The sequence below is a fragment of the Hemibagrus wyckioides genome, linkage group LG22 (genome assembly GCF_019097595.1).
Source record: "Hemibagrus wyckioides isolate EC202008001 linkage group LG22, SWU_Hwy_1.0, whole genome shotgun sequence".
NCBI lineage: Eukaryota > Metazoa > Chordata > Actinopteri > Siluriformes > Bagridae > Hemibagrus > Hemibagrus wyckioides.
In genome coordinates, this window is record NC_080731.1 from 21,285,194 (window position 1) to 21,308,865 (window position 23,672).

The 23,672-nt window shown below is 50.4% G+C and overlaps 1 protein-coding gene across 12 annotated transcripts in view; it reads left to right on the forward strand.

Annotated features, from left to right (window-relative positions):
* LOC131343237 (protein unc-13 homolog B) overlaps positions 1 to 23,672 on the forward strand; it is a 221,579-nt gene that overhangs the window by 148,897 nt on the left and 49,010 nt on the right. For all 12 annotated transcript variants that reach the window (XM_058374765.1, XM_058374755.1, XM_058374754.1 and 9 more), the window contains 5 exons: positions 15,565 to 15,639; positions 16,413 to 16,632; positions 21,792 to 22,019; positions 22,341 to 22,482; positions 23,254 to 23,423. In XM_058374765.1, coding sequence (XP_058230748.1) covers positions 15,565 to 15,639; positions 16,413 to 16,632; positions 21,792 to 22,019; positions 22,341 to 22,482; positions 23,254 to 23,423 — 835 coding nt within the window. The remainder of the gene's footprint in view (positions 1 to 15,564; positions 15,640 to 16,412; positions 16,633 to 21,791; positions 22,020 to 22,340; positions 22,483 to 23,253; positions 23,424 to 23,672) is intronic.

Here is a 23,672-nt window from a genome sequence, read left to right on the forward strand (position 1 = left end):
TTGAGTGTGTGGTTGAGTGTGTAATTGAGTGTGTAATTGAGTGTGTGGTTGAGTGTGTGGTTGAGTGTGTAGTTGAGTGTATTGTGTAGTACATATGGAATACCTTTTTTTCTGATAATAATAACACTAAAACATTTTAATTGTTCTTCCTCCTCCTCCTCTGGTCCTCCTCTTCCTCCTCCTCCTCCTCTGGTCCTCCTCTTCCTCCTCCTCCTCCTCCTCCTCCTCTGGTCCTCCTCCTCCTCCTCCTCTGGTCCTCCTCTTCCTCCTCCTCCTCCTCTGGTCCTCCTCTTCCTCTGATCCTCTTTCTCCTCCTCCTCCTCTGGTCCTCCTCTTCCTCTGATCCTCTTTCTCCTCCTCCTCCTCCTCTGGTCCTCCTCTTCCTCTGATCCTCCTCTTCCTCCTCGCCCCCTGGTCCTCCTCTTCCTCCTCCTCTGGTCCTCCTCCTCCTCCTCCTCTGGTCTTCTTCCTCCTCCTCTGGTCCTCCTCCTCCTCCTCCCCTGGTCCTCCTCCTCCTCCTCCTCTGGTCCTCCTCTTCCTCCTCCTCCTCCTCTGGTCCTCCTCTTCCTCTGATCCTCTTTCTCCTCCTCCTCCTCTGGTCCTCCTGCTCTCCTGGTGCTGATGATCTCCAGGCTATGGTAAGAGTTATTTTTTTAATCCTCATGTTCAGTGAGTTTCTCATGCAGCACACGGTGTCTGTGGCTTCAGCAGTAGGAAGTCAGCAGATCACTGGTCGAGGTTTGTTCTGTCAAGGTGTCTGAATTTCATCACACACAGTTCCATCCACTCAGTAAGAGCTGTTCTGCAGCTGGACAGATGTGTAGTGCAGCAGTGTGGTGTGTTAGGAGGAACTGCAGGAGCATCACACCACCATGAGAACTTTTACACACACACACACCAGACGAAGACTTCAGAAAATCAGCAGGGTTTATTTCCTTTACTGCTCTTCCTCGTTATCCAGGCTGCTGATTGGCTCATTCTCATGTTAGACAGGCCACACCCATGATGACAGAGAGAGTAAAGGATTAATGTAGTGAAAGATCTTCTTAGAGAGCCGTAGCTGAATGACTGGACAGTGTTTCTTCTCTTATTGAAGTGAAGAGAAGTGAAGAGAATTGAGCTGGAGAGAGACGAGTGGTGCTTGGACCCCTGCATCATTCCTCCATCATTTCCCTGCTGCTGTGAGGTGTGGGTGTGTGCTGTGTGTGTGCTGTGTGCTGTTTGTGTGGTCTGTGGTGTGTTTGTGTGGTGTGTGTGTGGTGTGTGTGTGCTGTGTGTGCTGTGTGGTGTGCGATGTGTGATATGTGTTGTGTGTGTGCTGTGTGGTGTGTGTGTGTGCTGTGCTGTGCTGTGTGGTGTGTGTGTGTGCTGTGCTGTGTGGTGTGTGTGTGTGTGGTGTGCTGTGTGGTGTGTGCTGTGTGGTGTGTGTGTGTGTGGTGTGCTATGTGGTGTGTGTGCTGTGTGGTGTGTGTGTGTGTGGTGTGCTATGTGGTGTGTGTGTGGTGTGTGTGTGTGTGAGCTGTGTGCTGTGCTGTGTGGTGTGTGTGTGTGTGTGGTGTGGTGTGTGGTGTGGTGTGTGTGCTGTGTGGTGTGCTGTGTGGTGTGTGTGTGCTGTGTGGTGTGCTGTGTGGTGTGTGTGAGCTGTGTGCTGTGCTGTGTGGTGTGTGTGTGTGCTGTGCTGTGTGGTGTGGTGTGTGTGTGTGGTGTGTGTGTGGTGTGGTGTGTGTGCTGTGTGGTGTGCTGTGTGGTGTGTGTGAGCTGTGTGCTGTGCTGTGTGGTGTGTGTGTGTGCTGTGCTGTGTGGTGTGTGTGTGTGCTGTGCTGTGTGGTGTGCTGTGTGGTGTGTGTGTGTGTGTGCTGTGCTGTGTAGTGTGCTGTATGGTGTGTGTGAGCTGTGTGCTATGCTGTGTGGTGTGTGTGCTGTGCTGTGTGATGTGTGTGTGGTGTGCTGTGTGGTGTGTGTGTGGTGTGTGTGTGTGGTGTGGTGTGTGTGCTGTGTGGTGTGCTGTGTGGTGTGTGTGAGCTGTGTGCTGTGTGGTGTGTGTGTGTGCTGTGCTGTGTGGTGTGTGTGTGGTGTGTGTGTGTGGTGTGGTGTGTGTGCTGTGTGGTGTGCTGTGTGGTGTGTGTGAGCTGTGTGCTGTGCTGTGTGGTGTGTGTGCTGTGCGGTGTGATGTGTGTGTGCTGTGCTGTGTGCTGTGCTGTGTGGTGTGTGCTGTGTGATGTGTGTGTGGTGTGTGTGTGCTGTGCTGTGCGGTGTGCTGTGGTGTGTGTGTGTGTGCTGTGCTGTGTGGTGTGTGTGTGTGTGTGTGGTGTGCTGTGCTGTGTGATGTGTGTGTGGTGTGTGTGCTGTGGTGTGCTGTGCTGTGTGGTGTGTGTGTGTGTGGTGTGCTGTGTGGTGTGCTGTGCTGTGTGGTGTGTGTGTGTGTGGTGTGCTGTGCGTGGTGTGTGTGTGTGGTGTGCTGTGCTGTGTGGTGTGTGTGTGTGGTGTGTGTGTGCTGTGCTGTGTGGTGTGCTGTGCTGTGTGGTGTGTGCTGTGTGGTGTGTGCTGTGTGTGTGTGGTGTGCTGTGCTGTGTGGTGTGTGTGTGGTGTGCTGTGCTGTGTGGTGTGTGTGTGTGGTGTGCTGTGCTGTGTGGTGTGTGTGTGTGGTGTGTGTGTGCTGTGCTGTGTGGTGTGCTGTGCTGTGTGGTGTGTGTGTGCTGTGCTGTGTGATGTGTGTGTGTGGTGTGTGTGTGCTGTGCTGTGTGGTGTGGTGTGTGCTGTGCTGTGTGATGTGTGTGTGGTGTGTGTGTGGTGTGCTGTGTGGTGTGCTGTGCTGTGTGGTGTGTGTGTGTGTGTGGTGTGCTGTGTGGTGTGTGTGTGGTGTGTGTGCTGTGTGGTCTGTGTGTGTGTGGTGTGCTGTGTGGTGTGTGTGTGTGCTGTGCTGTGTGATGTGTGTGTGTGTGCTGTGCTGTGCTGTGTGGTGTGCTGTGGTGTGTGTGTGTGTGGTGTGTGTGTGTGCTGTGCTGTGTGGTGTGTGTGTGTGTGCTGTGCTGTGTGGTGTGTGTGTGTGGTGTACTGTGTGCTGTGTGGTGTGTGTGTGTGCTGTGCTGTGTGGTGTGTGTGTGTGGTGTGCTGTGCTGTGTGGTGTGTGTGTGTGGTGTACTGTGCTGTGTGGTGTGTGTGTGTGCTGTGCTGTGTGGTGTGTGTGTGTGGTGTACTGTGCTGTGTGGTGTGTGTGTGTGCTGTGCTGTGTGGTGTGTGTGTGTGGTGTACTGTGCTGTGTGGTGTGTGTGTGTGCTGTGCTGTGCTGTGTGGTGTGTGTGTGTGGTGTACTGTGCTGTGTGGTGTGTGTGTGTGCTGTGCTGTGTGGTGTGTGTGTGTGGTGTACTGTGCTGTGTGGTGTGTGTGTGTGTGGTGTACTGTGCTGTGTGGTGTGTGTGTGCTGTGCTGTGTGGTGTGCTGTGCTGTGTGGTGTGTGTGTGTGCTGTGCTGTGTGATGTGTGTGTGGTGTGGTGTGTGCTGTGCTGTGTGGTGTGTGTGTGTGTGTGCTGTGCTGTGTGATGTGTGTGTGGTGTGTGTGTGGTGTGTGCTGTGTGGTGTGTGTGTGTGTGTGCTGTGCTGTGTGATGTGTGTGTGTGGTGTGTGTGTGCTGTGCTGTGTGGTGTGTGCTGTGCTGTGTGATGTGTGTGTGGTGTGCTGTGTGGTGTGCTGTGCTGTGTGGTGTGTGTGTGTGTGTGGTGTGCTGTGTGGTGTGTGTGTGGTGTGTGTGCTGTGTGGTCTGTGTGTGTGTGGTGTGCTGTGTGGTGTGTGTGTGTGTGCTGTGCTGTGTGATGTGTGTGTGTGTGCTGTGCTGTGCTGTGTGGTGTGCTGTGGTGTGTGTGTGTGGTGTACTGTGTGCTGTGTGGTGTACTGTGTGCTGTGTGGTGTGTGTGTGTGCTGTGCTGTGTGGTGTGTGTGTGTGGTGTACTGTGCTGTGTGGTGTGTGTGTGTGCTGTGCTGTGTGGTGTGTGTGTGTGCTGTGCTGTGTGGTGTGTGTGTGTGGTGTACTGTGCTGTGTGGTGTGTGTGTGTGGTGTACTGTGCTGTGTGGTGTGTGTGTGGTGTGCTGTGTGGTGTGTGTGTGTGCTGTGCTGTGCTGTGTGGTGTGTGTGTGTGGTGTACTGTGCTGTGTGGTGTGTGTGTGTGCTGTGCTGTGTGGTGTGTGTGTGTGGTGTACTGTGCTGTGTGGTGTGTGTGTGTGTGGTGTACTGTGCTGTGTGGTGTGTGTGTGTACTGTGCTGTGTGGTGTGTGTGTGTGGTGTACTGTGCTGTGTGGTGTGTGTGTGGTGTGTGCTGTGTGGTGTGTGTGTGGTGTGTGGTGTGCTGTGTGGTGTGTGTGTGTGTGTGGTGTGCTATGTGGTGTGTGTGCTGTGTGGTGTGTGTGTGGTGTGTGTGAGCTGTGTGCTGTGGTGTGTGTGTGGTGTGCTGTGTGGTGTGTGTGTGGTGTGTGCTGTGTGGTGTGTGTGTGGTGTGTGTGTGTGGTGTGCTGTGTGGTGTGTGTGTGTGTGGTGTGCTATGTGGTGTGTGTGTGGTGTGTGTGTGTGGTGTGTGTGAGCTGTGTGCTGTGCTGTGTGGTGTGTGTGTGTGTGGTGTGCTATGTGGTGTGTGTGTGGTGTGTGTGTGTGGTGTGTGTGAGCTGTGTGCTGTGCTGTGTGGTGTGTGTGTGTGTGGTGTGCTGTGTGGTGTGTGTGTGGTGTGTGTGTGTGGTGTGGTGTGTGTGCTGTGTGGTGTGCTGTGTGGTGTGTGTGAGCTGTGTGCTGTGCTGTGTGGTGTGTGTGTGTGCTGTGTGGTGTGTGTGGTGTGTGTGGTGTGGTGTGTGTGCTGTGTGGTGTGCTGTGTGGTGTGTGTGAGCTGTGTGCTGTGCTGTGTGGTGTGTGTGAGCTGTGTGCTGTGTGGTGTGTGTGTGCTGTGCTGTGTGGTGTGCTGTGTGGTGTGTGTGTGTGTGTGTGCTGTGCTGTGTGCTGTGCTGTATGGTGTGTGTGAGCTGTGTGCTATGCTGTGTGGTGTGTGTGTGTGTGTGCTGTGCTGTGTGATGTGTGTGTGGTGTGGTGTGTGTGCTGTGTGGTGTGCTGTGTGGTGTGTGTGAGCTGTGTGCTGTGCTGTGTGGTGTGTGTGTGTGCTGTGCTGTGTGGTGTGTGTGTGGTGTGTGTGTGTGGTGTGGTCTGTGTGGTGTGCTGTGTGGTGTGTGTGAGCTGTGTGCTGTGCTGTGTGGTGTGTGTGCTGTGCGGTGTGATGTGTGTGTGCTGTGCTGTGTGGTGTGTGCTGTGTGGTGTGTGCTGTGCTGTGTGATGTGTGTGTGTGCTGTGCTGTGCTGTGTGGTGTGTGTGTGTGCTGTGCTGTGTGGTGTGTGTGTGTGGTGTACTGTGCTGTGTGGTGTGTGTGTGTGTGGTGTACTGTGCTGTGTGGTGTGTGTGTGTACTGTGCTGTGTGGTGTGTGTGTGTGGTGTACTGTGCTGTGGTGTGTGCTGTGTGGTGTGTGTGTGGTGTGTGGTGTGCTGTGTGGTGTGTGTGTGTGTGGTGTGCTATGTGGTGTGTGTGCTGTGTGGTGTGTGTGTGTGGTGTGTGTGAGCTGTGTGCTGTGGTGTGTGTGTGGTGTGCTGTGTGGTGTGTGTGTGGTGTGTGCTGTGTGGTGTGTGTGTGGTGTGTGTGTGTGGTGTGCTGTGTGGTGTGTGTGTGTGTGGTGTGCTATGTGGTGTGTGTGTGGTGTGTGTGTGTGGTGTGTGTGAGCTGTGTGCTGTGCTGTGTGGTGTGTGTGTGTGTGGTGTGCTGTGTGGTGTGTGTGTGGTGTGTGTGTGTGGTGTGGTGTGTGAGCTGTGTGCTGTGCTGTGTGGTGTGTGTGTGTGCTGTGCTGTGTGGTGTGTGTGTGGTGTGGTGTGTGTGCTGTGTGGTGTGCTGTGTGGTGTGTGTGTGCTGTGTGGTGTGCTGTGTGGTGTGTGTGAGCTGTGTGCTGTGCTGTGTGGTGTGTGTGTGTGCTGTGCTGTGTGGTGTGTGTGTGCTGTGCTGTGTGGTGTGCTGTGTGGTGTGTGTGTGTGCTGTGCTGTGTGCTGTGCTGTATGGTGTGTGTGAGCTGTGTGCTATGCTGTGTGGTGTGTGTGTGTGTGTGCTGTGCTGTGTGATGTGTGTGTGGTGTGCTGTGTGGTGTGTGTGTGGTGTGTGTGTGTGGTGTGGTGTGTGTGCTGTGTGGTGTGCTGTGTGGTGTGAGTGAGCTGTGTGCTGTGCTGTGTGGTGTGTGTGTGTGCTGTGCTGTGTGGTGTGTGTGTGTGGTGTGGTGTGTGTGCTGTGTGGTGTGCTGTGTGGTGTGTGTGAGCTGTGTGCTGTGCTGTGTGGTGTGTTTGCTGTGCGGTGTGATGTGTGTGTGCTGTGCTGTGTGGTGTGTGCTGTGTGGTGTGTGCTGTGCTGTGTGATGTGTGTGTGGTGTGTGTGTGCTGTGCTGTGCGGTGTGCTGTGGTGTGTGTGTGTGTGCTGTGCTGTGTGGTGTGTGCTGTGTGGTGTGTGTGTGTGTGTGGTGTGCTGTGCTGTGTGATGTGTGTGTGGTGTGCTGTGCTGTGTGGTGTGTGTGTGTGTGTGGTGTGCTGTGTGTGGTGTGTGTGTGCTGTGCTGTGTGGTGTGTGTGTGGTGTGCTGTGCTGTGTGGTGTGTGTGTGTGGTGTGTGTGTGTGGTGTGCTGTGCTGTGTGGTGTGTGTGTGTGGTGTGTGTGTGCTGTGCTGTGTGGTGTGCTGTGTGGTGTGTGCTGTGCTGTGTGATGTGTGTGTGGTGTGGTGTGTGCTGTGCTGTGTGGTGTGTGTGTGTGTGCTGTGCTGTGTGATGTGTGTGTGTGGTGTGTGTGTGCTGTGCTGTGTGGTGTGGTGTGTGCTGTGCTGTGTGATGTGTGTGTGGTGTGTGTGTGCTGTGCTGTGTGGTGTGCTGTGCTGTGTGGTGTGTGTGTGTGTGGTGTGCTGTGCTGTGTGGTGTGTGTGTGTGTGTGGTGTGCTGTGTGTGGTGTGTGTGCTGTGTGGTCTGTGTGTGTGTGGTGTGCTGTGTGGTGTGTGTGTGTGCGCTGTGCTGTGTGATGTGTGTGTGTGTGTGCTGTGTGGTGTGCTGTGGTGTGTGTGTGTGGTGTACTGTGTGTGTGTGGTGTGCTGTGCTGTGTGGTGTGTGTGTGTGGTGTACTGTGTGCTGTGTGGTGTGTGTGTGTGCTGTGCTGTGTGGTGTGTGTGTGTGGTGTACTGTGCTGTGTGGTGTGTGTGTGTGCTGTGCTGTGTTTTGTGTGTGTGGTGTACTGTGCTGTGTGATGTGTGTGTGTGTGTGCTGTGCTGTGTGGTGTGTGTGTGTGGTGTACTGTGCTGTGTGGTGTGTGTGTGTGCTGTGCTGTGCTGTGTGGTGTGTGTGTGTGGTGTACTGTGCTGTGTGGTGTGTGTGTGTGCTGTGCTGTGTGGTGTGTGTGTGTGGTGTACTGTGTTGTGTGGTGTGTGTGTGTACTGTGCTGTGTGGTGTGTGTGTGTGGTGTACTGTGCTGTGTGGTGTGTGTGTGCTGTGCTGTGTGGTGTGTGTGTGTGCTGTGCTGTGTGGTGTGTGTGTGTGGTGTACTGTGCTGTGTGGTGTGTGTGTGTGCTGTGCTGTGCTGTGTGGTGTGTGTGTGTGGTGTACTGTGCTGTGTGGTGTGTGTGTGTGGTGTACTGTGCTGTGTGGTGTGTGTGTGTGCTGTGCTGTGTGGTGTGTGTGTGTGGTGTACTGTGCTGTGTGGTGTGTGTGTGTGTGTGTGTGTGCTGTGCTGTGTGGTGTGTGTGTGTGCTGTGCTGTGTTGTGCTGTGTGGTGTGTGTGTGTGCTGTGCTGTGTGCTGTGTGCTGTGGTGTGTGGTGTGTGTGTGTGCTGTGTGGTGTGTGTGTGTGGTGTACTGTGCTGTGTGGTGTGTGTGTGTGCTGTGCTGTGTGGTGTGTGTGTGTGTGTGCTGTGCTGTGTGGTGTGTGTGTGCTGTGTGGTGTGTGCTGTGTGGTGTGTGTGCTGTGCTGTGTGGTGTGTGTGTGCTGTGTGGTGTGTGTGTGTGTGCTGTGTGGTGTGTGTGTGTGTGTGCTGTGCTGTGTGGTGTGTGTGTGCTGTGTGGTGTGTGCTGTGCTGTGTGGTGTGCTGTGTGGTGTGTGGTGTGCTGTGTGGAGTGTGTGTGCTGCGTGGCGTGTGTGTGTGCTGCGTGGCGTGTGTGTGCACTATGTAGTGTGTGTGTGCTGCGTGGCGTGTGTGTGCTGTGTGGTGTGTGTGTATGCTGCGTGGCGTGTGTGTGGCGTGTGTGTGTGTGCTGCGTGGCGTGTGTGTGCTGTGTGGTGTGCTGTGTGGTGTGTGTGCTGTGTGTGTGTGGTGTGTGTGGTGTGTGGTGTGTGTGTGTGCTGTGTGGTGTGTGTGCTGTGTGTGTGTGGTGTGTGTGGTGTGTGTGTGTAGTGTGTGTGTTCTGTGTGTGTGCTGTGTGTGTGGTGTGCTGTTCTGTGTGGTGTGTGTGTGGTGTGTGCTGTGTGTGTGTGGTGTGCTGTGTGGTGTGTGTGTGCTGTGTGTGGTGTGTGTGTGTGCTGTGTGTGTGTGCTGTGTGTGCTGTGTGTGTGCTGTGTGGTGTGTGTGCTGTGTGTGTGCTGTGTGTGTGTGCTGTGTGTGTGGTGTGTGTGTGGTGTGTGTGTGCTGTGTGTGTGCTGTGTGCTGTGTGTGCTGTGTGTGTGCTTTGTGTGTGCTGTGTGGTGTGTGTGTGCTGTGTGTGTGTGTGCTGTGTGTGTGCTGTGTGTGTGCTGTGTGTGTGCTGTGTGTGTGCTGTGTGTGTGGTGTGTGTGCTGTGTGTGTGTGCTGTGTGTGTGGTGTGTGTGTGGTGTGTGTGTGGTGTGTGTGTGCTGTGTGTGTGCTGTGTGTGCTGTGTGTGTGCTGTGTGTGTGTGGTGTGTGTGCTGTGTGTGTGGTGTGTGTGTGGTGTGTGTGTGTGCTGTGTGTGTGGTGTGCTGTGTGTGTGCTGTGTGTGTGCTGTGTGTGTGCTGTGTGTGTGGTGTGCTGTGTGTGTGGTGTGTGGTGTGCTGTGTGTGGTGTGTGTGCTGTGTGGTCTGTGTGTGTGTGGTGTGCTGTGTGGTGTGTGTGTGTGCGCTGTGCTGTGTGATGTGTGTGTGTGTGTGCTGTGTGGTGTGCTGTGGTGTGTGTGTGTGGTGTACTGTGTGTGTGTGGTGTGCTGTGCTGTGTGGTGTGTGTGTGTGGTGTACTGTGTGCTGTGTGGTGTGTGTGTGTGCTGTGCTGTGTGGTGTGTGTGTGTGGTGTACTGTGCTGTGTGGTGTGTGTGTGTGCTGTGCTGTGTTTTGTGTGTGTGGTGTACTGTGCTGTGTGATGTGTGTGTGTGTGTGCTGTGCTGTGTGGTGTGTGTGTGTGGTGTACTGTGCTGTGTGGTGTGTGTGTGTGCTGTGCTGTGCTGTGTGGTGTGTGTGTGTGGTGTACTGTGCTGTGTGGTGTGTGTGTGTGCTGTGCTGTGTGGTGTGTGTGTGTGGTGTACTGTGTTGTGTGGTGTGTGTGTGTACTGTGCTGTGTGGTGTGTGTGTGTGGTGTACTGTGCTGTGTGGTGTGTGTGTGCTGTGCTGTGTGGTGTGTGTGTGTGCTGTGCTGTGTGGTGTGTGTGTGTGGTGTACTGTGCTGTGTGGTGTGTGTGTGTGCTGTGCTGTGCTGTGTGGTGTGTGTGTGTGGTGTACTGTGCTGTGTGGTGTGTGTGTGTGGTGTACTGTGCTGTGTGGTGTGTGTGTGTGCTGTGCTGTGTGGTGTGTGTGTGTGGTGTACTGTGCTGTGTGGTGTGTGTGTGTGTGTGTGTGTGCTGTGCTGTGTGCTGTGTGGTGTGTGTGTGTGCTGTGCTGTGTTGTGCTGTGTGGTGTGTGTGTGTGCTGTGCTGTGTGCTGTGTGCTGTGGTGTGTGGTGTGTGTGTGTGCTGTGTGGTGTGTGTGTGTGGTGTACTGTGCTGTGTGGTGTGTGTGTGTGCTGTGCTGTGTGGTGTGTGTGTGTGTGTGCTGTGCTGTGTGGTGTGTGTGTGCTGTGTGGTGTGTGCTGTGTGGTGTGTGTGCTGTGCTGTGTGGTGTGTGTGTGCTGTGTGGTGTGTGTGTGTGTGCTGTGTGGTGTGTGTGTGTGTGCTGTGCTGTGTGGTGTGTGTGTGCTGTGTGGTGTGTGCTGTGCTGTGTGGTGTGTGTGTGCTGTGTGGTGTGCTGTGTGGAGTGTGTGTGCTGTGTGGTGTGTGTGTGCTGTGTGGTGTGTGTGTGCTGTGTGGTGTGTGTGTGCTGTGTGGTGTGTGTGTGCTGTGTGGTGTGTGTGTGCTGTGTGGTGTGCTGTGTGGTGTGTGTGCTGTGTGTGTGTGTGGTGTGTGGTGTGTGTGTGTGCTGTGTGGTGTGTGTGCTGTGTGTGTGTGGTGTGTGTGGTGTGTGTGTGTAGTGTGTGTGTTCTGTGTGTGTGCTGTGTGTGTGGTGTGCTGTTCTGTGTGGTGTGTGTGTGGTGTGTGCTGTGTGTGTGTGGTGTGCTGTGTGGTGTGTGTGTGCTGTGTGTGGTGTGTGTGTGTGCTGTGTGTGCTGTGTGTGTGCTGTGTGGTGTGTGTGCTGTGTGTGTGCTGTGTGTGTGTGCTGTGTGTGTGGTGTGTGTGTGGTGTGTGTGTGCTGTGTGTGTGCTGTGTGCTGTGTGTGCTGTGTGTGTGCTTTGTGTGTGCTGTGTGGTGTGTGTGCTGTGTGTGTGTGTGCTGTGTGTGTGTGTGCTGTGTGTGTGCTGTGTGTGTGTGGTGTGTGTGCTGTGTGTGTGTGCTGTGTGTGTGGTGTGTGTGTGGTGTGTGTGTGGTGTGTGTGTGCTGTGTGTGTGCTGTGTGTGCTGTGTGTGTGCTGTGTGTGTGTGGTGTGTGTGCTGTGTGTGTGGTGTGTGTGTGGTGTGTGTGTGTGCTGTGTGTGTGGTGTGCTGTGTGTGTGCTGTGTGTGTGCTGTGTGTGTGCTGTGTGTGTGGTGTGCTGTGTGTGTGGTGTGTGTGTGCTGTGTGTGTGCTGTGTGTGTGCTGTGTGTGTGGTGTGCTGTGTGTGTGCTGTGTGTGTGGTGTGTGTGTGCTGTGTGTGTGGTGTGTGTGTGCTGTGTGTGTGCTGTGTGAACAGAAAAGCTCCAGCAGATCCTACCGCGGCGTGACGAGGAGTCTTCGTCTCTCATCCACACGTGCAAACCTCGCTGTGCGTGACTCAAATACGTGAAGTGTGTATCGGCTTTGTGCTGAACCACACAAACACAAACACACACACCAGCACCCACGCCGAGGCAGACGGCCAGCAGAGTGACTCAGCTGCTTCTCACACACTCACACTCTCACACTCACACACACACACACACACACACACACACACACACACACTCACATTTACACACACACACACACACACACACTCACTCACACTTACTCACACACACACACTCACTCACACACACTCACACTCACACACATACTCACTCACACTTACACACACACACACACTCTGACTTACACACACACACACTCTGACACACACACACTCACACACTCTCTCACACACACAGGTGTCTTTAGCCTGAATGTTTTAAAAGTGGACTTCCCTCAAGTAGAATAAAATGGCTGAGACTCCTGGCTAACAGATTAAAAACGAGAGAGGGGTGGGGGTGAGATGTAGGAGATAACTACAGTCTGCTGCTCTAATGATCTTCTCTGATGATTTTCATCCTCATCATCATCTCAGCACTCACATCTTCATCTCAGCACTCACATCATCATCATCATCTCAGCACTCACATCTTCATCTCAGCACTCACATCATCATCATCATCTCAGCACTCACATCTTCATCTCAGCACTCACATCATCATCATCATCTCAGCACTCACATCATCATCATCATCTCAGCACTCACATCATCATCATCATCTCAGCACTCACATCATCATCATCATCTCAGCACTCACATCCTCATCATCATCTCAGCACTCACATCATCATCATCATCTCAGCACTCACATCATCATCATCATCTCAGCACTCACATCATCATCATCATCTCAGCACTCACATCATCATCATCATCTCAGCACTCACATCATCATCATCATCTCAGCACTCACATCCTCATCATCATCTCAGCACTCACATCCTCATCATCATCTCAGCACTCACATCCTCATCATCATCTCAGCACTCACATCATCATCATCATCTCAGCACTCACATCATCATCATCATCTCAGCACTCACATCATCATCATCATCTCAGCACTCACATCATCATCATCATCTCAGCACTCACATCCTCATCATCATCTCAGCACTCACATCATCATCATCATCTCAGCACTCACATCATCATCATCATCTCAGCACTCACATCTTCATCTCAGCACTCACATCATCTCAGCACTCACATCATCATCATCATCTCAGCACTCACATCCTCATCATCATCTCAGCACTCACATCATCATCATCATCTCAGCACTCACATCCTCATCATCATCTCAGCACTCACATCATCATCATCATCTCAGCACTCACATCCTCATCATCATCTCAGCACTCACATCATCATCATCATCTCAGCACTCACATCCTCATCATCATCTCAGCACTCACATCTTCATCTCAGCACTCACATCATCATCATCTCAGCACTCACATCCTCATCATCATCTCAGCACTCACATCATCATCATCATCTCAGCACTCACATCATCATCATCATCTCAGCACTCACATCCTCATCATCATCTCAGCACTCACATCCTCATCATCATCTCAGCACTCACATCATCATCATCTCAGCACTCACATCATCATCATCATCTCAGCACTCACATCATCATCTCAGCACTCACATCATCATCATCTTAGCACTCACATCATCATCATCTCAGCACTCACATCCTCATCATCATCTCAGCACTCACATCTTCATCTCAGCACTCACATCATCATCATCTCAGCACTCACATCATCATCATCATCTCAGCACTCACATCATCATCATCTCAGCACTCACATCTTCATCTCAGCACTCACATCTTCATCTCAGCACTCACATCATCATCTCAGCACTCACATCATCATCATCATCTCAGCACTCACATCCTCATCATCATCTCAGCACTCACATCATCATCATCATCTCAGCACTCACATCATCTTCATCTCAGCACTCACATCATCATCATCATCTCAGCACTCACATCATCATCATCTCAGCACTCACATCCTCATCATCATCTCAGCACTCACATCATCATCATCATCTCAGCACTCACATCCTCATCATCATCTCAGCACTCACATCATCATCATCATCTCAGCACTCACATCCTCATCATCATCTCAGCACTCACATCATCATCATCATCTCAGCACTCACATCCTCATCATCATCTCAGCACTCACATCATCATCATCATCTCAGCACTCACATCCTCATCATCATCTCAGCACTCACATCTTCATCTCAGCACTCACATCATCATCATCTCAGCACTCACATCCTCATCATCATCTCAGCACTCACATCATCATCATCATCTCAGCACTCACATCCTCATCATCATCTCAGCACTCACATCCTCATCATCATCTCAGCACTCACATCATCATCATCTCAGCACTCACATCATCATCATCATCTCAGCACTCACATCATCATCTCAGCACTCACATCATCATCATCTTAGCACTCACATCATCATCATCTCAGCACTCACATCTTCATCATCTCAGCACTCACATCCTCATCATCATCTCAGCACTCGCATCTTCATCATCTCAGCACTCACATCTTCATCTCAGCACTCACATCTTCATCTCAGCACTCACATCTTCATCTCAGCACTCACATCATCATCATCATCTCAGCACTCACATCCTCATCATCATCTCAGCACTCACATCTTCATCTCAGCACTCACATCATCATCATCTCAGCACTCACATCCTCATCATCATCTCAGCACTCACATCATCATCATCATCTCAGCACTCACATCCTCATCATCATCTCAGCACTCACATCCTCATCATCATCTCAGCACTCACATCATCATCATCTCAGCACTCACATCATCATCATCATCTCAGCACTCACATCATCATCTCAGCACTCACATCATCATCATCTTAGCACTCACATCATCATCATCTCAGCACTCACATCTTCATCATCTCAGCACTCACATCCTCATCATCATCTCAGCACTCGCATCTTCATCATCTCAGCACTCACATCTTCATCTCAGCACTCACATCTTCATCTCAGCACTCACATCTTCATCTCAGCACTCACATCATCATCTCAGCACTCACATCATCATCATCATCTCAGCACTCACATCATCATCATCATCTCAGCACTCACATCATCATCATCATCTCAGCACTCACATCATCATCATCATCTCAGCACTCACATCTTCATCTCAGCACTCACATCTTCATCTCAGCACTCACATCTTCATCTCAGCACTCACATCATCATCTCAGCACTCACATCATCATCATCATCTCAGCACTCACATCCTCATCATCATCTCAGCACTCACATCATCATCATCATCTCAGCACTCACATCATCATCATCATCTCAGCACTCACATCCTCATCATCATCTCAGCACTCACATCATCTTCATCTCAGCACTCACATCATCATCATCATCTCAGCACTCACATCATCATCATCTCAGCACTCACATCCTCATCATCATCTCAGCACTCACATCATCATCATCATCTCAGCACTCACATCATCATCATCATCTCAGCACTCACATCATCATCATCATCTCAGCACTCACATCCTCATCATCATCTCAGCACTCACATCATCATCATCATCTCAGCACTCACATCATCATCATCTCAGCACTCACATCATCATCTCAGCACTCACATCATCATCATCATCTCAGCACTCACATCATCATCATCTCAGCACTCACATCATCATCTCAGCACTCACATCATCATCATCTCAGCACTCACATCATCATCTCAGCACTCACATCATCATCATCTCAGCACTCACATCATCATCATCATCTCAGCACTCACATCATCATCATCATCTCAGCACTCACATCCTCATCATCATCTCAGCACTCACATCATCATCATCATCTCAGCACTCACATCATCATCATCTCAGCACTCACATCATCATCTCAGCACTCACATCATCATCATCATCTCAGCACTCACATCATCATCATCTCAGCACTCACATCATCATCTCAGCACTCACATCATCATCATCTCAGCACTCACATCTTCATCATCATCTCAGCACTCACATCCTCATCATCATCTCAGCACTCGCATCTTCATCATCTCAGCACTCACATCTTCATCTCAGCACTCACATCTTCATCTCAGCACTCACATCTTCATCTCAGCACTCACATCATCATCTCAGCTCTCACATGTTCATCATGTAGGGTTTAAATGTGTGTAACTTCTTGTCTGCTGAGGAACTGAGTCATGACACTCCTCTGATCACATGTCCTGCCTTTCTTCCTCTCTAACTGTTCTTCATTTCTCTCCCCTCTCTGTTTCAGTCGCTGGTGCAGTCCAGAAAAGCCGCCATCTCCTATTCACTGGCCTCTCGACCCTCACTCAAGGACGAGGAGCTGGTAACACACACACACAGACAGACACACACAAACACCTCTGAAACTTCACAATACGTGTTATATAGTAAGTCATGTTTATTGGGACTCTCGGGCTCAGCTCAGCAGCCTGACTCTTGCAGAATGTGTGTGTTTGTGTGTGTGTGTGTGATATTACACTGTACACACAAACACTGCTCTCAGTCCTTTCTTTTTTAGAGGATCTACCTGAGTCTGATCTGATACAGAACTCAGTGAGGGTTAAAGCACAGAGGTAGCTGAGTGAGATCGGACATGACGTCTGATTTGATACAGAACTCAGGAAGTGCAAGATTCCGACATGATGGAGGTGTCAGTGTAGCGCTTCTGGTCCCGTTTCCATCAATGCTATGTTCCTGTGACTTTTTTCAAAAGACAGTTTGCTGTTTGAGGTAGAGGTCACTTTCACTGTAGGTGAACTTTGACCTCTGGAGTGTGAGGCAGTAAAGAGCATGAAGGTGAGAAGGTGCTTGTGTTTGTGATGGAGTTAATCCCTCAGTGACGTCATCACGTTTCCACGTGGGTGTTTGTGGGAACAGGGTTCTCCTGTTAGCTCGGCGTTTCCTCAGGAAGTGTGAGTGTGTGTGAGGTCTCACGTCTGACACTGCTGCGCTGGGCTTAGGAGACTAATTAATCTCAGGAGGATCACTGGAAGGCGTCTGGCGTCAGTTTCTTCTTGTTTTCTCCTCCACACCACCTACAGGATGGTCAGTTCATTACTGTGAGGTCTCACGCTCTGTTCAATTCCTCCCCCACAGAAGAGTCACGTGTACAAGAAGACGCTGCAGGCTCTGATCTACCCCATCTCCTGCACCACGCCGCACAACTTTGAGGTGTGGACGGCCACCACGCCCACCTACTGCTACGAGTGTGAGGGGCTGCTGTGGGGCATCGCGCGCCAGGGGATGAGGTGCACCGAGTGTGGGGTCAAGTGCCACGAGAAGTGCCAGGAGCTCCTCAACGCCGACTGCCTACAGAGTGAGACACAACACCTGCACCATACACACCAAACACACCACCTGCACCAAACACACCACCTGCACCATACACACCACCTGCACTATACACACCAAACACACCACCTGCACCATACACACCACCTGCACTATACACACCAAACACACCACCTGCACCATACACACCACCTGCACTATACACACCAAACACACCACCTGCACCATACACACCACCTGCACTATACACACCAAACACACCACCTGCACTATACACACCACCTGCACTATACACACCAAACACACCACCTGCACTATACACACCAAACACACCACCTGCACTATACACACCAAACACACCACCTGCACTATACACACCAAACACACCACCTGCACTATACACACCAAACACACCAACTGCACTATACACACCACCTGCACTATACACACCAAACACACCACCTGCACTATACACACCACCTGCACTATACACACCAAACACACCACCTGCACTATACACACCACCTGCACTATACACACCAAACACACCACCTGCACTATACACACCACCTGCACTATACACACCAAACACACCACCTGCACTATACACACCACCTGCACTATACACACCAAACACACCACCTGCACTATACACACCACCTGCACTATACGCACTATACACACCACCTGCACTATACACACTAAACACACCACCTGCACTATACACACCAAACACACCACCTGCACTATACACACCAAACACACCAACTGCACTATACACACCACCTGCACCATACACACCAAACACACCACCTGCACCATACACACCACCTGCACTATACACACCATAGACACCGTACACACCATACACACCATACACACCATACACACCGTACACACCATACACACCATCTGCACCATACACACCACCTGCACCATACACACCATACACACCATACACACCATACACACCGTACACACCGTACACACCATACACACCATCTGCACCATACACACCACCTGCACCATACACACCATACACACCGTACACACCATACACACCACCTGCACCATACACACCATACACACCAAACACACCACCTGCACCATACACACCGTACACACCATACACACCGTACACACCATACACACCATCTGCACCATACACACCACCTGCACCATACACACCATACACACCATACACACCGTACACACCATACACACCGTACACACCATACACACCATCTGCACCATACACACCACCTGCACCATACACACCATACACACCGTACACACCATACACACCACCTGCACCATACACACCATACACACCAAACACACCACCTGCACCATACACACCGTACACACCGTACACACCATACACACCGTACACACCATACACACCATCTGCACCATACACACCACCTGCACCATACACACCATACACACCGTACACACCATACACACCGTACACACCATACACACCACCTGCACCATACACACCATACACACCATCTGCACCATACATACCATACACACCATCTGCACCATACACACCATACACACCGTACACACCACCTGCACCATACACACCATACACACCATCTGCACCATACACACCATACACACCACCTGCACCATACACACCATACACACCATCTGCACCATACACACCCCCTGCACCATACACACCATACACACCATCTGCACCATATACACCACCTGCACCATATACACCACCTGCACCATACACACCATACACACCATCTTCACCATACACACCACCTGCACCATACACACCATACACACCATCTTCACCATACACACCATCTGCACCATACACACCACCTGCACCATAGACGCAATACACACCATACACACCATACACACCATACATACCACTTGCACCATACACACCATCTGCACCATACACACCATACACACCATACATACCACTTGCACCATACACACCATACACACCATCTGCACCATAGACGCAATACACACCATAGACGCAATACACACCATCTGCACCATAGACGCAATACACACCATACACACCATACACACCATACATACCACTTGCACCATACACACCATACACACCATCTGCACCATAGACGCAATACACACCATACACACCATACACACCATACATACCACTTGCACCATACACACCATACACACCATCTGCACCATACACACCATACACACCATACATACCACTTGCACCATACACACCATACACACCATCTGCACCATAGACGCAATACACACCATACACACCGTACACACCATACACACCATCTGCACCATACACACCACCTGCACCATACACACCATACACACCGTACACACCATACACACCGTACACACCATACACACCACCTGCACCATACACACCATACACACCATCTGCACCATACATACCACCTGCACCATACACACCGTACACACCATACACACCATCTGCACCATACACACCATACACACCGTACACACCACCTGCACCATACACACCATACACACCATCTGCACCATACACACCATACACACCACCTGCACCATACACACCATACACACCATCTGCACCATACACACCCCCTGCACCATACACACCATACACACCATCTGCACCATACACACCACCTGCACCATACACACCACCTGCACCATACACACCATACACACCATCTTCACCATACACACCACCTGCACCATACACACCATACACACCATCTTCACCATACACACCATCTGCACCATACACACCACCTGCACCATAGACGCAATACACACCATACACACCATACACACCATACATACCACTTGCACCATACACACCATACACACCATCTGCACCATACACACCATACACACCATACATACCACTTGCACCATACACACCATACACACCATACATACCACTTGCACCATACACACCATACACACCATCTGCACCATAGACGCAATACACACCATACACACCATATACACCATACATACCACTTGCACCATACACACCATACACACCACCTGCACCATACACACCATACACACCATCTTCACCATACACACCATCTGCACCATACACACCACCTGCACCATAGACACAATACACACCATACACACCATACATACCACTTGCACCATACACACCATACACACCATCTGCACCATACACACCACCTGCACCATAGACACCATACACACCATACATACCACCTGCACCATACACACCATACACACCATACACACCACCTGCACCATACACACCATACACACCATCTGCACCATACACACCATACACACCACCTGCACCATAGACACAATACACACCATACACACCATACATACCACTTGCACCATACACACCATACACACCATCTGCACCATACACACCACCTGCACCATAGACACCATACACACCATACACACCATACATACCACCTGCACCATACACACCATACACACCATACACACCATCTGCACCATACACACCATACACACCATCTGCACCATACACACCACCTGCACCATACACACCATACACACCACCTGCACCATACACACCATACACACCATACACACCATCTGCACCATACACACCATACACACCATCTGCACCATACACACCACCTGCACCATACACACCATACACACCATCTGCACCATACACACCACCTGCACCATACACACCATACACACCATACACACCATACACACCACCTGCACCATACACACCATACACACCACCTGCACCATACACACCATACACACCACCTGCACCATATACACCATACATACCACCTGCACCATATACACCATACATACCACCTGTGCCATACACACCACCTGCACCATATACACCATACATACCACCTGTGCCATACACACCACCTGCACCATATACACCATACATACCACCTGTGCCATACACACCATACACACCATCTCTCTCTCTCTCTCTCTCTCTGTTTTAAATCTGAGAAGGCAGCTTTTAGTTCACTTCAGCTGTGGTGGGATGTGACTAAAACACAAATCAAAGATTTTTGTCATCAGTACACTCTTAACATCACAAGAGACATTGTTGGAGCTCTGAAAGCTCTGGAGATAGCAATAGTGGAACTCCAGCATTTGGAGGCCACTGGAAATCGAGGGCATGTTGAAGCCTTCAAAAGTAAAAAGCCAAAATGAACGACCTGTTAGACATCACAGCACAGGGGGTGAAAAGACCTCACTGGACCCAGAGACTTAGTATGGAGAGCAGCAGCCAGTGGATTATTAGAAACAGTTCAAGGACTGGGGCTGGACAGAACTTTGTTTTTAATGGACATAAAAATGCTGGACATTTCTGGGTTACCAGACTTTTACTGTAGACTTTTTAAAATCTGGAACGTTTTTAAGAAACAGAACAAGGGCTGCAGAACAGGCCTCTGGTGTACAGCAGGCAACTGGACATCTCCAGTGTGACCGTCCCTGCACTGTCCAGAATTCTCATCTCCTCAGGGATTGTGACTCTCCGGGAGCTTGTGAACATCGCGGGGTCGGACTTGTCGAGGGCAGAGGACCTGGCAGCACGTATGGGACTGCGGTCCCTGCGTGTTGTCAATCAGCTCCTACACCACTGGAAATCTGCATTAACATCAGAGGAGCGTGTTCAGCTGATGGACTGTCAAGATACAGAGACTGGTCCTACAGAGGACGAACCCTTTCCCCAGCTGAACATCGCTCCTGACCTCGACGGGTGTGCAGGCCCCCTCCTGGAGTGCCGGGGTGAAGGGGAGATGGACTTTGGGTCAGTGTCGGGGAAGCTGCTCTACAGAGCGTGTGTAAAGGTTTTAAATAAGAAGAAGCTGAGTGGGAGGGTGGACACCCCATGGAGAAGTGTACATGGTTTTACTGATGATTTTAAACCAGAGTGGACGCACTGTATAAACCACTGTTAACTAAAAAAAACTGCCGACCTCCAGTGGAGGATTTTACACTGTATTATCTCTGTGAACTCTTTTATTTCTGTTTTAAATCCTGATATTGTACATGATTGTCCTTTTTGTTCACAGAGAGAAACAGTTTTTCATGCTTTTATTCACTGCTCCAGATTATTTCCACTGTTTGTGTTTTAACACAACACAAAGCCCCCCCCAACTCTCTCTCTCTCTCTCTCTCTCTCTCTCTCTCCAGGAGCGGCGGAGAAGAGCAGTAAGACAGGTGCTGAGGACCGGAACCAGCACATCATCTCCTCCATGAAAGACCGCATGAAGATCCGCGAGAGGAACAAGCCTGAGATCTTCGAGGCTATTCGCACTGTCTTCAGCATCACCAAGCTGAACCACGCCCAGCAGATGAAGACCGTTAAACAGGCAGTGCTGGACGGAACTTCCAAATGGTCAGCTAAGATCTCCATCACAGGTGAAGCGTCTCAATTTACATCTTCTGTACCTCCAGAAGTATTGGCACCCTTTGGAAAGTTAGAGGACAGTGTGTTTATATGTGTGTCACGTAACATCTCTGCTACTACACACACACACACACCTGGCAGAGTAATCACACTGATTGGATGGGCCTCTGCTAATGGATTTGAAATGGTGATGCTGCAGTTCTTTCTGACTTTTCAGATGCGTGTTTTCTCTGATGTAGCCACATTAACGCAAGACTCATGCAGATGTTTTCCACAGGGGACCACGCTGACTTCATCATCTAACCTGTGTGTGTGTGTGTGTATGTGAGCAGTTCTGAGCGCTCAGGGTCTGCAGGCTAAAGACCGCACCGGCTCCAGTGACCCCTACGTCACAGTGCAGGTGGGCAAAACCAAGAAGAGAACCAAGACCATCTACGGGAACCTGAACCCCGTGTGGGAGGAGACCTTTAACTTGTGAGTCATCTGATCACGTCTAATCCCATTCTGCACTTAGATCTAGTACGTCATCATTTAATACAAATAACTAACATCATCATATTATGTATAAAATATTTTTAACAACTTACTATTCACTAACTAACCACAGCAGACCTGTAGTGTTACCTAGGCAACAACAGCTCCATACAGGAACAGATCATCATCACTCCATCATACTCTATCTCCATTACTGCTCTGTTTACTATGTACAGAGTAAAGGACACGCCCAGATTGCCATATATGGGCTTCCAGCAGGGAACTTGCTAAGCCTTTGATGGTCAGAGCAACAACTTCTGCTAGAAATGTCTCTGACTTCTAAGCACTTTCACTCAGCATACTCAGACTAAAGGACACGCCCATATATCTCCATATATGGACATCTTGTATAGTCAGACCTTATTGATCTTACCTGTGTGAGATACTGATCTCTCTCTCTCTCTTTCTCTGTCTGTCTCTGTCTGTCTGTCTATTTCTCTCTCTCTCTCTCTCTCTCTGTCTCTCTCTGTATGTCTGTCTCTCTCTCTGTCTCTCTCTCTCTCTCTGTCTCTCTCTCTCTCTCTCTGTCTCTGTCTCTCTCTGTATGTCTGTCTCTCTCTCTGTCTGTCTCTGTCTGTCTGTCTATTTATCTCTCTCTCTCTCTGTCTGTCTATCTCTCTCTTTGTCTGTCTGTCTCTCTGTCTGTCTGTCTGTCTGTCTATCTATCACTCTGTTTCCGTCTCTCTCTCTCTCTCTCTCTCACCCCCACAGTGAGTGTCATAACTCCTCAGATCGTATAAAAGTCCGTGTTTGGGATGAAGATGATGATATAAAGTCTCGGGTGAAGCAGAGGCTGAAGCGAGAATCAGATGATTTTCTGGGTCAGAGCATCATCGAGGTCCGGACACTGAGCGGAGAGATGGACGTGTGGTACAACCTCGGTGGGTCTCACTGACCTCTGTGTGTGTGTGTGTGTGTGTGTCCTGATTTAAATAAAGGGAGGAGCTAAATTTGCATAGCTATTATTTACTTGCTAATGTTAGATGTTTCTTTGATTACTTTATCAGCAGGCATGTGACTTTAAGCAGCTGGTCATTATCCTTCACAAGTCCAGATATGCTAATTTGTTTCTGGTTAAAGTCACATGATCCAGAGTTTACTAATTAACTCATTAATCAGCTACAAACCAT